Source organism: Cricetulus griseus, chromosome 2, assembly GCF_003668045.3.
Source record: "Cricetulus griseus strain 17A/GY chromosome 2, alternate assembly CriGri-PICRH-1.0, whole genome shotgun sequence".
Classification (NCBI taxonomy): domain Eukaryota; kingdom Metazoa; phylum Chordata; class Mammalia; order Rodentia; family Cricetidae; genus Cricetulus; species Cricetulus griseus.
Window position 1 is genome coordinate 381,166,440 of NC_048595.1, and position 15,976 is coordinate 381,182,415.

The following is a 15,976-nucleotide window of genomic DNA, read 5'->3' on the forward strand; positions in this document are numbered from 1 at the left end:
GACGTCAAGCATCTTGGCTCCTGGGGCTTTGCCTAAGCTGCTTTACAGGGCTGCACTGCTTCATGAGGACTAAGCTCCTTTTGCCCCTTTACAGATTGTTTTCAGGGGGATAATCTGACTTAGCTGATTGTGGAAGTGAGTGACAGATGGTGCTAACTGAGGGTGGTTTTTTGTCCCCACCAACTCTTAGGGGAAGGAGCTGCCTCCCTTCCAGAAACAGACACACATGCTCAAGCACACACACACACACACACACACACACACACACACACACACACACACACACACACACACACACACAGGTCCCTTCTCTCCATTATGCCTCTCACTGAGGAAAAGGCCCCAGGTTGGATGGAGATGTCTCCAGACCCTGACCTGAGTCTCTGGTACCTTCTTGGGTCTAGGTGGGTAGGAGGCTTCCTTTAGACCGTTCTGGCTGGCTCTTCTCCTAGCAACCCTGGCTTTCTCAGATCTCCCCAGCCTTCTTAGTTCTCCTTTCTCCTCCTCAGTACCCCCCCCAGGTGGGAGAAGGCTCTCTGTGCACCCCCATCCCACCAGAACTCTGTGTAGGAGATGGGAGTAGACAGCCTCTCTGCTAGCTTGGTCCCAAGAGTACACAAGAACCAGGAAGACAGAGGTCAGGGCCGAGGTCCCTTGCAGTGTCTCCCCTCCCTCTGCAGTGCTGTTGGCCCTGGAGCCCCCAGGCCTCTGCTTTGACCTGGGTTGCAGCCATCTATCCCAAAGGCTTCTGTGTCTCCCACTTCTTTCAAACATTGGCAGATATTGGGGTTCAGAGGGCACCTCTGGAGGGGTCCCAGGTTCTTGTGTCCCTGAACAAAGAACAAAGAACAGAGCAGAGAGACATACAGTTGTAGCCAGAACAGCCAACTTACCGAGGAAGGAGCCACTTCCAAGAGAGGACGTGAGTCCTCCAATGTGCAGAGCTGGGCTTCCCAGTTACCTTGGAGCCGGCTTTCCCCTCATTTGCATAGCAAGGGTATTTTGGTTCATTTGCATAGAGTAGGCTTTTCTGAGTGCTCTATTTGTCACATGTAGTTCACACAAATTCATGTGTCAGCATCTCTCACTAGCATCTTACATCTGCCCCCAGGGGTGTGCCACAGTGTTACAATGAGCCCAAGGCCACCCACAGACACTTTGGAGTGCTTGTGTCCTGAGCCAGAGACACATACAGATTTTCAGATTAAAAAAAAATTGTGTTTTCTTTGTCAGCCTTGGTGGTTTGGAGGTGTCTTTTGTGGGAACAGAGGGGTTTCAGTGTTCTAGTGTTCCCCCTTTGCCAACTTGTATTTTTTCATATCCTGATTTTGCAAGGCTTCTGTCCTCTGGTGGCCTCAATCAAGTAGGGAAGGGTGGGGGCCGCTGTGCTGATTGGGGTGGTAGCTTGCACACATGTGACAGAACAGGGAAGAGAGAGGTGATGAGACACACCTCAGGGAGGAACGATATCCTGAAGGGACAGCAAGGGCTCAGATGCCTTCACAATGAGCACCTCTGCTGGCCCTTCCCTGTTGCTGGGGTCAGAGACAGGGCCAGCAGTGGGAGAATCCTCCATTTCTCCAGGAGAGTTAGAGGCTGAAGGTCCAGCAGACAGTATTGCAAGGAGAAACTGTCATTTCAAGTTGTGATAAATACAAGTCTGAGCCTGCCAGAGGGCTGGGGGCAGTGTGGCTGTGTCAAAGGCCCTGAGGCATGTCTGTACTTCAGGGGTAGAGAGAGACCATTTTGTAAAGCCTGGGAGAAGTGTGAGAGGGTGCCCATCTTGTTATACTCAGAGGAGAAAGATGGACAACAGTCTAAGAGTGATGAGAGGTAGATTTTCCATGGGCCAGTGGCGAGAAGACATCCAGTTGCACTTTTAGAGTCTGGATGCTGAGGGAGAAGAGGCCAGTTGCCCTGGAGGTTGTGGCCATCCCCAGCTAAGGGGAGGTGGACCAAGCCCAGGGGCAGCAGACCTGGCGAAGAGTAGAAGTAGGATTCCAGACAGTAATGAAGCTTAGGAAAGTAGAGTCCAGGATGCTTCAAGTGCTCAGTGGGAGCATGTAGGTGCCCATGTGTGACCCGGCACTCCATGCCCAAAGCATTACAGATAGTTAGCAGTTCAAAAATGCCCCACTCACCCTTGGTTCATAAGCCAGCTCACGATCACGGTTTTACTCACACTCAGGGACAATGCCAATTCACAGGTTCCTCTGCTCTGGCAGAAACTAGAGGGATCAAGCAGGCAGGAACATCCCAAGGGGTCCAGGGTGGCTGTTTCCAGAACTGATGGCTGAAGTTTGGAAACAAGGCAGCAGTGTCCTCTCTCAATCTTCCCTGTGTTTTCTCTTGCATGTCATGGCAGAGCGGGATGCCTTCGACACGCTTTTCGACCATGCACCGGACAAGCTCAACCTTGTGAAGAAGGTAGATCTCTCCCCCACCCTCCAAACCCCACCAACCTCACCCCTCATGGGACCTGTGCCTATGCAGACTCTGTCTAGACTCTGTGGACCCAAAGCAGGCTGAGATGGAGATGAAAGGTGTTTGAGATTTCTAAGGTTGGCCTTGTGTGTTGAGACCACACTCAGCAATGTGTGGCATGGCAGTGCTCCTTTATAATAGGGTCATGTAGACCTGACCGAATATACAGCTTGATCCCAGTTGGCACTGGGCCATTAAGACTAGAGCTGTCTTAAGAGCATGGTGTCTGGTACACAGCATTTTTATTTTAGCCCCCAAAGGAGGATCTGGATGGTCTCAGACCGCCATGTTGAGGGTGGGGGTAGGGGGTCTGCAGAAGGTTGCTGATAATGTCTTTGCTTCTCTGCCTTGACAGTCTCTCATCACATTTGTGAACAAACACCTGAATAAGCTGAACTTGGAGGTGACTGACCTGGAGACCCAGGTAGGCAGGGCTTTGGTAGAGGGTCCCTCTGGCCTATGCTTCTAGCAGCTCTCAACTCAAGTCAGATGTGGGAACAAGTGGGGCCACCTTGTCTCTCTTAGGAGGACCTCCCAGTGTGTAGCACTCAGTGTCACTGTAGCTCACTGTATTGCCCCAGTCTGACCAAGCTGGCTGCTCAGACCCTCTGCTTTCTGTAACTGTGGCACCCAGGGACTGAAGGCTGAAGCCATGGGCTCTGCAAGCTGGGAATCACAGTGTGGGCAGGCTCTCTCCTTCCCAGTCTTTCTGTGGTTTCTGCTGTGTTTCTGCAGGCAGGCTTTGGTATCCTTGCGTCTGGAGATGCATCGCTTCCGTCCTCTTTTGCCTCCTCCTGTGTCTGCGTCTTTGTGGTCTGTACATCTGCATTCTACACACAGCTCTCTGCCCCCCCACCTCACCCGTCTCCTTCCCAGAGTTAGTGTCTAGAAATGGATGCATGAGAGCAAAGAAACATGTTGGATTAGAGCCCACACTAATGACACAAGTGCAACAGAGACCCTGTTTCCAAATGGAGTCACACACAGAATCTAGGGATTAGGATTTTGGGAGAAGACAGTTCAACTTTTAGCATCCACCCCCATGACTCCATCCCACCCTGCCACAGAGTCCTTTGCTTCAAAGGTCTAAAGGTCTAGAATGCTCTGTGCCATCTCCTTCTGTGGTAGAGACATTGCAACCTCACATTTGGTCCTGTGACAGCATGGAGACAATGCCCCATCCAACCTGAGGTCAGCGAAATGGCTCGGTGGTAAAAGTGATTACCATGCAAGCCTGAGGACCTGAGTTTTATCTCAAGTGATGCCCATAGTGGAAGGACACAACTGACTCCTGCAAGTTGTCATCTGGCTACATACATACTGTGACACGAACCTGTTGCCCTCCCCATACATCATACAAATTACAAGAATAGAAATAAAATAAGCATCCATTTGGGGAATAGGGACGAAACACTTCTGCCATATGTATCTCACACAGTCTCTCTCCTCCAGCTAGAGCTCATTGTAATGACAGTCTCCAAGCATACAACAAGCCCTGAGGGTCCAACAGAATTTTCCCCAGCTTAGTTGTGAGTTCTAAGTCTGAATCCTCGGCACAGACATCCCTAATGCGCAGCTGATCCTTCCTAAACCCCTGGGCGTTTTCTTCTATTGCTTTCTCTTTCCTTAACTTCTCTCATTTGCTTTTCTAATTAAAAAAGTAATTCAGGTTCATCGCAGAAATGTCTGAAAATGAAGATAAGGAAAACAAACAAAAGTCACCATAATGTATCACCCCACTGCACTCCAGGGTTCGTTCAAACACTTCTCCTGGGGATTCTGGGTATGTGCAGTGTAGTCAGCCTTAGGGAGTGGATTGTGTATGTGTGCATGTGCACACACATGCCGGTGACTTGCAAATGCAGCTCCTTTCCTTAGCTGTTTGCTCATGCAGCACACTTGCTGTGTGACACTTTCGATTTCCTGAAGCCCTGGAAGCTAATGTGAAAGCTATTTCTCTCCCTCACCACTGCCCACCCTCCCTCCCCCAACCATTCCTCCTGGGTTTCTTTCAAAGTGTTCATGCATAAAACAACACACTCTCTTTAATAACTGTGGATCACACTGGACAGCTGTTTTGTAATGTGCTGTGTGTTTTTTCCTCCCTAAATACATTTGGGCATCTTCTTAGAAGAGATGGATGTCTCTGTCTGAAGCTATTTCTCGTTCAGTGTCTCTCTCTCTCTCTCTCTCTCTCTCTCTCTCCTCAAGACCCTGTCTTGAGGTTAGCCTTGGATTCACTTTGTAGCCCAGGCTGGCCCAGGTGATCCTCCTGTCTCAGCCCCCTGAGTGCCAAGGTTATAGGCACCACCATATCCTTTTAACCATAACCTTCTTGGGCTGGGAAGTGCAGCTCAGTCACACAGCATTTGCTCACACTCAAGGCCCTTGGTTCTCTCCCCAGCACTGTTAATAATTGCCTTCCCTTCAGGTGTGAGGCTGCATTAGAGTAAGGCAGCCTATGACTGGGCTCCTTCCCACTCATGGGCATGCCGAGTGGCAGGTGTTATGCCATGCCAGAAGTCATTTGTGCCCTGTCTGTTTCCTTGGGGCGAACATCTAGAAATGGAAGGCAGACATGGAGGCGTAAGAGCAAAGTGGCACGCACCATGAGGCCTAGGAAGGTCTGATCGTGGGAGTGGCTTTGTCTGTGTGGGCAGCAACCCATACCCATGGCAGCCCACCCAACATTTCTTTCTTTCTTTTGAGACAGAGTTTCTCTGTTTTTCTGTGTAACAGTCCTGACTGTCCTGGAACTTGCTCTGTAGACAAGGCTGGTCTCGAACTCACAGAGATCCACTTCTGCCTCCCTAGTGCTGTTTCTTATGTGGTTCCTTAGGACTCACAGCCAGAGTTCTCCTTGTCTTTTTTTCCCTGTTATCACATATCACACAGTGTAAACCAGGCAAAGTCTGCTTTAGCCATCTCTGGCATCCTATTAAGTCAAGTCTGTACTTGGTGGCTGGCCCCTGGAGGCCTGACACCAGATCACAAATGTCTTTATACCTTTTGCTTCTTAGGGACATTTCTCCTGCTTTCTTCTTCTTCTTCTTCTTCTTCTTCTTCTTCTTCTTCTTCTTCTTCTTCTTCTTCTTCTTCTTCCTTCTTCTTCTTCTTCCTCCTTCTTCCTCCTTCTTCCTTCTTCCTTCTTCTTCTTCTTCTTCTTCTTCTTCTTCTTCTTCTTCTTCTTCTTCTTCTTCTTCTTCCTTCTTCTTCTTCCTTCTTCCTTCTTCCTTCTTCTTCCTTCTTCTTCTTCCTTCTTCTTCCTTCTTCCTTCTTCTTCCTTCTTCTTCTTCTTCTTCTTCTTCTTCTTCTTCTTCTTCTTCTTCTTCTTTCCCTTTCCCTTTCCCTTCCCCTTTCCCTTCCTCTTTCTCCTCCTCCTCCTCCTTCTTCTAAGATTTATTATGAATACATACATTCTGCCTCAATGTATGCCTATGCTGCAAGCCAGAAGAGGGCACCAGATCCCATAGATGGTTGTGAGCCACCATGTGGTTGCTGGGAATTGAACTCAGGTCCTCTGGAAGAGCAGCCAGGGCTCTTAACATCTGAGCCACCTCTCCAGCCCCCAAGCTCCTGGTTCTTAAATCAGATATTTGTGATGCTCCCTTTTCCATTTAAATGCTGTCAAGTGGGAGTCTCCAAGACCCTCTAGGACAGTGGAGGGCTGGGTTGAAAGGGTCACTGGAAGCTGAAGGCCTCTGAGGTGTCCTAGCCCCTCCTTCCTCTCCAGGAGTCCTGCCTGGAAACCTTAGAAGGTCCTGACTGGTGGACCTCCTTGCATGGTACAGGTATTCCGTGGGTGTGCCATTCACTACGGCAGTCACTGGCCATGTGTGTCCGTGTTGAAATATGTTCAGTACCTCCAGAAGCTACCTTCTGTATTTTAATAATCTTTTAAAGAGCCAAACTTAGGAGCCAGCAAAATGGTCCAGAGGATGAAGATCCTTGCTGCCAATCTGTCAACCTGACTTTGATCCTGGAACCCAAATGGTTGAGGGAGAGAACTGACCCCCACAAATCGTCCTCTGATGTCTACATGTGTGTGCATGTGTGCATACACTCACCAAATAAATAATGTCATTAAAAGAGAATCAAGGGGGCTGGAGAGGTGGCTTAGTAGTCAAAAGCAGTTATTGCTCTGGTAGAGGACCTGGGTTTGGTTCTTAGCACCCACATAGCAACTCACGACCATCTTTAACTCTAATTCCAGAGGATCCAATGCCCTCTTCTGACCTCCATGGACACTGGGTATGTCCATTGTGCTTACACATACACACGTACATACATACATACTCACAGGTAAACACTCACACACAAAGTAAATCTAAAAATAAAAAATATAGTCAAATTGAGGAGTTCTGAATATTGCTTGCCCAGTAGTGATGCTACTGGCTGTCTGAGTGGTGACGGTGTACAAACAGGCACAACTAAAATGGTTAGTCAAGAAAAAAATCAACAGAGGCTAGGCGTGAAAGGATGGATGCGATGTGACCCATGTGTGTGAGATCCCCCAAGAATAAAACCCCTGGTAGAAAGGATATGGGGACTGATGGCACACATGTTCCTAATATCAATACTTGGGAGGCTGAGGCAGGGAAAGTGGCTGAAAATTGCAGACTAGGCTAGGCTGGAGTGAGAACCTGTTTTGAAAAACACTGGGCTATGGAGAAGGCTCAGTGGGCCAGAGCACATGTTGTGTAAATATAAGGATCTGAGTTCAAATCCCCCACACCCAGGTAAAAAAGCCAGGTGTGGTCATGTGCACCTGTAATTCCAGTGCTGTCAAGGACCAGATAGGAGGATCTGTAGGACTCATTGGCCAGCCAAACTGGCTGAAAATGTTGAGCTCCAAGTTCAGTGAGAAACACTGTCTCAAAGGAATAAAGTAGAAAGCAATATAGGAGGACACCTGATCTCCTTTGATCTCTGCATGCTTGCCTATAGGTGTACCCATACGCACACAATAAACTAACATTCGAGTGTGTGGTCTCGAGTGCCTGCGCGCGCGCGCGCGCGCGCGCCGCACACACACACACACACACACACACACACACACACACACACGCAAAACAACAACAACAACAGCAACAACAACAAAAAAACAAAACCCCAAAGTCTAGCACTCAAGAAGCTGGGGCAGGAGGATCATTTTGAGTTTGAGGCCACCCTGGGATACATTTATAACCCTGCCTCAAAAGATAAAAAAATAAATATAATAATATTAATAATAGAAGGAGTGTGGGGGTTCCTAGGGAATCAATGTTTAATGGAGACAGAATTCTGGAGATGGCTTGTGGTGACGATTCGTGACAGTATGAATGCACTTCATGACACTGAAACACATAAAAGTGCTAAAGATGGGGGCTAGGAAGATGGCTTATCACCAGGTTAAGGCATTTGCCACCAAGCCTCATGTACATACTAGTACACACATGGTAGAGGGAGAGTTGTCTTCATACCTCCACATGTGCACCATGGTATATTCATGTACAAAAAATAAATAAAAATCTAAGGGCTGGAGAAATGGGTCAGTGGATTTGAGCATTTGTTCCTCTTGCAGAAGACTCGAATCCAATTCCTAGTACCCATCCCACATAACGGCTCACAACTGTAACTCCAGTTCCAGGGGGTCCAAAATCATCTTCTGATCTCCATGGGCAACAGTCATATACATGGTACATATGCACACATGCAGGCAAAACACTCATACACATAAAATAAATCTAAAGATTAAAATTGTGTAAAACTGGTTAAGGTGGCAAATTTTATGTTCTGTATCTCAGGGGCCCTTTGCCACCACTGTAAAAAGCAGTCATTTCTCTTTCCTGGCTTGCTCAGGGAGGAGCATGGGTATCAAGACTGAAGGCCCTTTGTTCTGAAGCCCTGGTCCCCTTCTGTGGGTGACTAGGGCATGGCCTCTTCCCTTGAGCTCTGCTGAGAGTTGGCAGTGCAGGTTGGGAGTGCTGAGTGAGATGGGGTCCTGGGGTGAGTACTGCATCTGTGGGCATTCCCACACCTCCTACACACATGCAGGGTGTCTGTCCATCCCACACATGCCACAGAATTGTCACTGAGTTTTCTCTGCAGTTTGCAGATGGTGTGTACCTGGTTCTGCTTCTGGGCCTCCTTGAAGACTACTTCGTCCCCCTCCACAACTTCTACCTGACACCTGACAGCTTTGACCAGAAGGTAAGTGTCTCCTGAGAATGGCCCCAGCCATGCTCACTGGGGTAGACAGAAGGAATGTCCCCTGATGCCACTGGCCAGCTGCAGCCCTTTAGTATTCTTTAGAATGTGAAGCTACACATGTGGACTCCATCTGATATAGCTCCCTGAAGACAGAACAGGAAACCCCTTTGTGGCATACGTACATAAAAGTTTGCTTGGTCATGTCTCCTCCAAGTCTTTCCCACAGGCTCAGGGTTTTTTGTTGTTTGGTTGGTTGGTTGATTGGTTTTGGGTTTTTTGTTTGTTTGTTTTTTCTGACTCTGGTCAAATGCCACATACAGCTCTTTGGGCTTCCTTGTTTTGGGAGCCTCCGAATGTTATGTCCCAGAGTGACATGTGTGGCTCTGTGGCATGTGTCTCTTACTTCGAGCTTCTGTCTGTGTCAATTTGCTTCTATTTTTCCTCCTGCCACAATGGGGCTTTTTTTCAAATATTTACAATCATCCTTCTGAATCTGCTGGGGACAGGTTCCAGGACCCCCTTGGGTACTAAAACCTGCAGATGCTCAAGTCCCACATGTGAAATGTCGTATAAAGCATAAAGCCTACACACTTCCTCCTGTAGATGTTAAATCCCGTCTGGTGCCTTATAATATTTAATGCAATGCAAATGCTATTCAAAATAGCTGCTTTCTGTATTGTTAGGGAGCAACAGTGGAGGGTGCTTGTTCAGTATGCTGCAGTCCCCCAGACACTGTCCATGTGCGGTTTGTGTCATCTGAAGACTTGTGTGTGTGAATCTGTATGCATCTGTATGCCTATGTCTGTATATATGTACATGTATGTCTCTTCATGTGTGTACATACAGGACTGTGTGTGGCCATGTATGCGTGTGTGTCTGTGTATGTGTATGTCAGTGTGTGTACATGTGTATGTACATGTCTGTGTTTATGTCTATGCTTGTGTGTCTCTGTTTTATGAGTATATATGCATTCATTTATATAAATATACATGTCTGTATGTGTGTGTCTACATGTATGTACACATGTATGATATTTTTATATCCTCATATATGCCTTGTAGATTTATATGTGTGTGTATGTATGTGTTTGTGTGTATATGAGCATACATGAGTATGTGAACATATGTATATGTGTATGTGATGGGACTGTGTGCATGTATGCATATTTTATTTCTGTGCTTGGTTTCTTAGAAAATCTCTCCTGTAGGACCCTCTGAATCGACCCCGTACCTCCTGTGTTCCTGTCTCTCACCTTCTGTGCTGTCTGTCCCTACCGGGTTTCCTGCAGTTAGTTCTGCAACTGAAGAGTTAGTGCCTCACTTCTGGAGACTTGGTAGAGGCCAGGCTGGGCTGCTTAGGACTCATGGCACCTGCCACTTTATTGTTCCAAAGTGTGAGGCCCATGAGGAATGGAGGCAGACGTGGCAACAGCAGTGGGAGCCCGGGTAACAGCAGAGGACAGGCCAGTGTTTATCAATCTGCCGGCTCCTGGCACCAAGCAGTCTGCCTGCTCCTGGCCAAATGCCGTTCCTATCATGCCTGCAGAGATAGAATTGCACAGATTATAGAGGTCTTGGCATGTTGGAGAATACACTGGGGTGGAGGGAGAGCAAGGGCAGTGAGGAGTGAGCGGTACAGAGCTCATCAGGACCCTGGAGCCTGATGCAGTAGTAGAAATCAGAGGGCAGAGTGTCTGGTGTACAGGTTTGTGCATATCCAGACTCTATGTGCCTCTATTATCTCTGGGAAATCTTGTCTTTGTTTAAACCAATAAGGAGGCTGGTCAGAACTGTGAATAACCAGTAGAACTGGGTCTCTGTCCCTGTCCAAACAAGGCTCTGTATAGACCAAAGAAGCCATGGTCCTCAGCCTGACTTTCTCCCTTTGAAAGCAGGATGAAATCTATGCTGGCACTGCCCTGGCCTAGAAGGCTTCAAGGATGCCTCTGGTGATGAACACACATCCAGAGGGTCCACCCATTCTCCAGGGAGGCAGGAGTTTAGGGTGTGTGACTCTGCAGGCATCTGGGGCCCTCTCCTTGGGGAGTTACGAGGATTGGGTCCCTTTCTTATTTGCGTACATACACACACACTCTCTCTCTCTCTCTCTCTCTCTCTCTCTCTCTCTCTCTCTCTCTGATCTCTTCTTCCTGGAGTGGGCGGTGAGGGTCATCACAAATTATTGCCACACCTCTATGAGCCCTGATCCGAGTATTTGTCTCCTAGTACTCATGATTGGAAGGGCCATGCCCTGCTCTGGGGCAGGCAATGTCTCTGATCAGCTCTGTGGTATGAATTTGAGCTTCCTTTGCTCTGACCCTGGGCATCTCGGTGACATCTCTTGAGTACTGAAGGAGGCAGAGATTTAGCAAGCCCAGTTGGAGATGTACCAAGAGGTGCTCTCTCAAGCAAAGCAGCAGCCTACATTTTTGTTTGTTTGTTTGGTTTTGGTTTTGGTTTTTCGAGACAAAGTTTCTCTGTGTAGCTTTGGAGCCTATCCTGGCACTCGCTCTGGAGACCAGGCTGGCCTTGAACTCACAGAGATCTGCCTGCCTCTGCCTCCCGGGTGCTGGGATTAAAGGCATGCACCACCAATGCCCTGCGCAGCCTACATTTTTAACCAAAGACATTAGTCTGGGGATGCTGCTTGGTTGGTAGAGTACTTACCTAGCATATACAGGTCCTGGGTCCAATCCCTGGCATTGTGTAAACAAACACAATGATAAATATCTGTAATCCCAGAAGGTGGAGGCAGGAAGTTCAAAAGTTATCTTCCTATATGTAGTTTGAGCCAGCCTGGGCTAAATGAGACTGTCTCAGAAAAACCAAAACAAACAACTTCAGGCTAAGGAATAGCTCAGTGGCAGAGCACATGCACATGCCTAGTGTGCAGGAAACCCTGGGTTTTCTCCAGCACTGGGGTGGGGGAGGGGAGCCACAAGACCAGGCAGCTCAGACCCTGTGGGTTTCTGCCTTATGTTAATTCTTGATTGACATGGTAAGGGAGATTATTGCTGGCATTCCTGGCTCATCCACAGTGGAGTGACAGACAGTGCTACTACTGGAGAGACAGTTGGTCACTGTGAGCCCTCAGGCCTGTCCAGCTGGTGTCTGTGCCCTTGCTGGTTTGGTGGTCTACCTTCCCATCCTCCTCTGCTCAGGGCAAGCAGAAGCTACACATAGTTTGGTTGGTCTTGGCTCCTGTAGACTTTAAACATGATGGAGAGGCTCCAGCCTCTCTGGCCATCATTAGCAGAATGGAAGCCTCAATGGAGTGTTCAGTTGGGTAAGCAGAGTGGGCAGGCAGATGGTCAGGGCCGGGACCAGAGACCTCCATGCTGGCCCTTGGGGTAACCTCAATTTCAACTGGGTCAGCAATTGCCTCAAGAACAGGGTACCTCACAGACACAGTCAGGCCTCCACAGATATCCAGCTCTTTAGTTATCTGACAGGTAGCCCAAAGCTGTCACTGCCCTGTGCACAGAGGAATGTCCAGAGTTGAGTGCCTTTGTTCCCCAAGCCTCAGTTTCCCAATCTGTCATTTCTCATCATGTAGTCGATTTTAGCTCAGAGCTGGAAGCTGCTATCCTCCCATCTTCCAAACGAAGATCCGTGACATGGGGAACAGGAACTGTTGAGTTACCCCAGTGGATTTACTGTGTGTCTTTACCCTGTGTCCTGTCCTCTGTCCTGGTGGGCTTTGTATAAAGGGAAGCTGTCAGTTCTTTCCACACAGAAGAAGAAAAGAATGTGGACATGGTCAGGTGTGGAGGACATGGACATCACTGGCACTGACCCTGTTTCTGTCTTGTCTCTGGCAGGTGCACAATGTGGCGTTTGCCTTTGAGCTGATGCTTGATGGAGGACTCAAGAAGCCCAAGGCACGCCCTGAAGGTAACACTCCACCAGAGAGCACAAAAAGAGGGACAGTAGGGGCCAGGACCCAAGGCAGCCTGCATGTCCTATGGACAGGTGGCAGACATTTTTCTGCAGCACATGGGGCAATGCAGCTCACAGCTCCGGCAATCTGTCCTCTTCAGCCAACTCTGTCTGTCTGTTTCCTTCTGCAGATGTGGTAAACTTGGACCTCAAATCTACTCTGCGGGTCCTTTACACTCTGTTCACCAAGTACAAGGATGTGGAATGACAGCAGCTGATCCTTCTGGGACAGTATCTAGGCAAGAAAAATCAGTGTATCTGTCCACCAGGAGACACTTCTTCTGGGGAGGCCTCAGGCTTCCCATCCCAGCTGTGCAACGCCCCTCCTCTCTATTCCCTGCCTGGTTTGGTTGTTGTTTTAAACCCATTTCCTTTGTGTCTCCCCAGCCACCGGCCAACCAGTTAGGCCTTTGAGAACTTGGTGCTTAAAACACCCTCTCAGGTTTGAGGCCTCACTTCCTCTTTTTCTTCAATGAAAATGAACAAAGCCCTAGCCTAGCCCTCAGCTGGAGAGGGCTGTCCACCTGTGCTCCAACCCACAGAGCAATTACTGATGGCAGGAGCACAGCAGCCCCGGCTCCAGGGACTCCGCCCCACTTGTCCTCAGGAATCCCCTGGGCTATGCTCTCCTTGGAAGCAGGGTCTTGTCTTAGTGAAAAAGATCTTTGCAGTTTTTCACTCCTGTCTCAGAAGCCTTAGACTTGTGATGTGTGTCCCTGCGCCACCCCCATCCATCTTGTGGTTTACTGGTCTTGACTGACCTTTTACATAAACTCTCAGGACCCAGAATGCCTCCGGCCCCCAGAGAAGCTACACAGGGCCTGTTTGGGTCTCTTGCTGGCTCTGAATGTGCTGCTTGAGCCGGCTTGGAGCCAGAACCTTGCATCTCTGAGGCCCTGTTAGGGAATGGATACATTTTTAGAGACTTTACAAGGGGGTGGGTATCCATTACTAGGGCTGCCTGACCACAGGCTACAGGCAGCCAGGATGACAGAGGCTGCATCTGGCGGCTTGGAGGCTGGAAGTAGACAGAGGTGCTGGCAGGACTGAATTCTGAGGTTTCTTTTTCACGGCTTCTCTCTAACTTCACACCATCCCTTTTCCTCTACTAGTCTCCTCTTCCTTCTGATGTGGAACCCATCCCCTGTATGACCTCACTGACCCCATGACAGCTGCAAGGTCTCCAAATGCAGTCTCCCTCAGAGTAGGTTTGTGGGGCATGTCTCAGCTCGTTGGGGGGTGGGGCATATGAAATGCCCACACCCTTCCTAGAACTCTGTTGGCACCCCCTGCAGCATGTCTTATAACAGAAAACGCTGCCGTTCACACAAGCCATTCACCACTCATTCTCCTTGACTCTAGAGAGGTGTTGGTGATGCCATAGCTGGCTGGCTTCTTGTCTCGGGAATCCTACTTCTGTGATTCACCCCCCTCATGTTCCTCCTACCTCCAGCCTTCTATACGGCCACCCTCTTCCTTGAGCCTTCAGCATCCACGGCAGCTACTTCTCTCTCTTCTTATTCCCACTTTGCCGTGGACCAGGGCTGTGAAGTAAGGTGCTGATACCAAATAGAATGCCAGCAGTGAAGTTCCAGCAAACAGTTTAATATCCTCCCTTGGTTCCACTGTTGCTAAGCTGGGGATGGGCTTGGAATAGTTTGCTCTGATGGAGGTGGCTTCCCAGCAGGGGAAAAAGATAATTAAAACGGCATTACCGTGTCTCCCCGTGGGAAGCAGTGACATTAAAGAGCCACACTAACAAAATAACCAGGACTGGAACGTTCTGTGCAGCCTTCCCTACATGCACACAACCACAGCAGCATCTGGGAGCTGCTGGGTCCTCCTGCTCTGCTCACAGGTGGTCTTGGCAAGGGTGTCTCATATCCCTGGGGCAGAGAGCCTTGATGCAAAGGGTTTGCAGAGACCTATGGTGCTGAGGGGGGAAAGGGTTGGTCTGAAAAAGGCTGTGGTTCCTGCACATCCCTATCTGGAGGACAGAAGTCCCACTTGGAATCTAAGTGGACGCCTTTGCCCTCCAGCAGGACTGGTGAAACCAGGGTTCAATAAGGCATGACCTTCCCTGTTGGCTGATTGTGGAAGTGTGGTTTTGAAATGCCAGTGAAGGGCTACCTAATGTGGAGTTAGCACTCATACCACAGCCTGGACAGAGGCACTGAGAACTCCTAGGCCAACTTCAGGGCCACCTGTGTAAGGCAAGGCTTTCTTCACAGATAGCTAGTTGGTGCCCTGTTAATTTAGGGAGAGCTATCTCCCTCCATGCCCTCAGGTAACCAGTGCCTCCTCCCCCAACTTTCCCATGGCTGTCACTGGGGTCTCCCTGGAATGCAAATACTTCCCTTTGAGTTCCAGGAAGTTCTGGAACCTTCTACTGTTTGGATCTACATTTTCTCCTGATATTTATTTGAAGAGAAGTCTGCCCACCAAAACTGGTAGAAATGCCACCATCTGTCACCCGACACTCAGAGTCACAAGAAAGGGTCAGGCAGGTCTGCACCCCCCACCCCACATCTGCAGGCCAGGTCTGGGGTTGCTCCCCTTTGCCCTGCACCAATTGGCACATCTCCAGCCCGGCTGACCTGGGTGGACCAGCAGGCAGCTCTTGTTCCTCTTTAGCACCCAGTTGTGGGAGCCCTGAGCCCAGGGCCCCTGCGTCCTCATCGACCTGACAAAACGGGATCTTATTTTCAAACAGCCAAATCCTTTCCCCCTCTATGCTGTAGCGCTTTATTGTCTTTTTAATTGTTCGAAGCAAAGTGTCCTTTGGATTTCTGGATATTAAATAAAAACCACTAAACCCCCGGCTGTGCTTTGATCAGACCCTCCTGGCAGACAGCAGGGACAGCGTGCTTGCGACAGCTCAAACTCATGGCTTCCTGTGCCAGACATTCAGGCTGGAGACAAAGCCTGGGGTGTCACAATGTGCTCTGACTTATTCTAGTAATGAGCTCAGATGCACCAGCTGGCCTCTGACTCTTTGGGGGGCTGCTTCTCACACATTCCATGTCCATTCTCCCTGCCCAGAGCTGGGGCTGCATCATTTCACGTTTCCAGGCTGGCTTGAACTCTTCCTTCTGGAGCTACCAGGCACAGGCTTGAAGGAAGCTATGGTAGGGAGCAGAGGGCAAGGGGGGGGGGAGGGAATGGGCTTCCCTGCTCTCTCTGTGGAAGGAGTAGGAAGTCAAAGCCAGTCTGTGATGGCAACCTCAAGTTGGCATTCCATACCCCCTTCCCTGAAGAAGGCCCTTGCCTCGGGTACATTTTCTCTACAGAGTGATGCTTATTGGGAAGCCAAGAGTTCAAGGTGAGTCTGGGCTACATAGTTCCAGGGTAGCCTGAGCATC

At 49.2% G+C, this 15,976-nt stretch overlaps 1 protein-coding gene across 1 annotated transcript in view; it reads left to right on the forward strand.

The window, feature by feature from the left end:
* The window catches only part of Parvb (parvin beta), an 88,703-nt gene extending 73,269 nt beyond the window's left edge, over positions 1-15,434 (forward strand). The window contains exons 9-13 of the mRNA XM_027396143.2: positions 2,366-2,427; positions 2,840-2,908; positions 8,575-8,676; positions 12,497-12,569; positions 12,746-15,434. Of these exons, the coding sequence (XP_027251944.1) occupies positions 2,366-2,427; positions 2,840-2,908; positions 8,575-8,676; positions 12,497-12,569; positions 12,746-12,822 (383 nt within the window). The 3' untranslated portion in view covers positions 12,823-15,434. The remainder of the gene's footprint in view (positions 1-2,365; positions 2,428-2,839; positions 2,909-8,574; positions 8,677-12,496; positions 12,570-12,745) is intronic.
* The last annotated feature ends 542 nt before the right edge of the window (positions 15,435-15,976 follow it).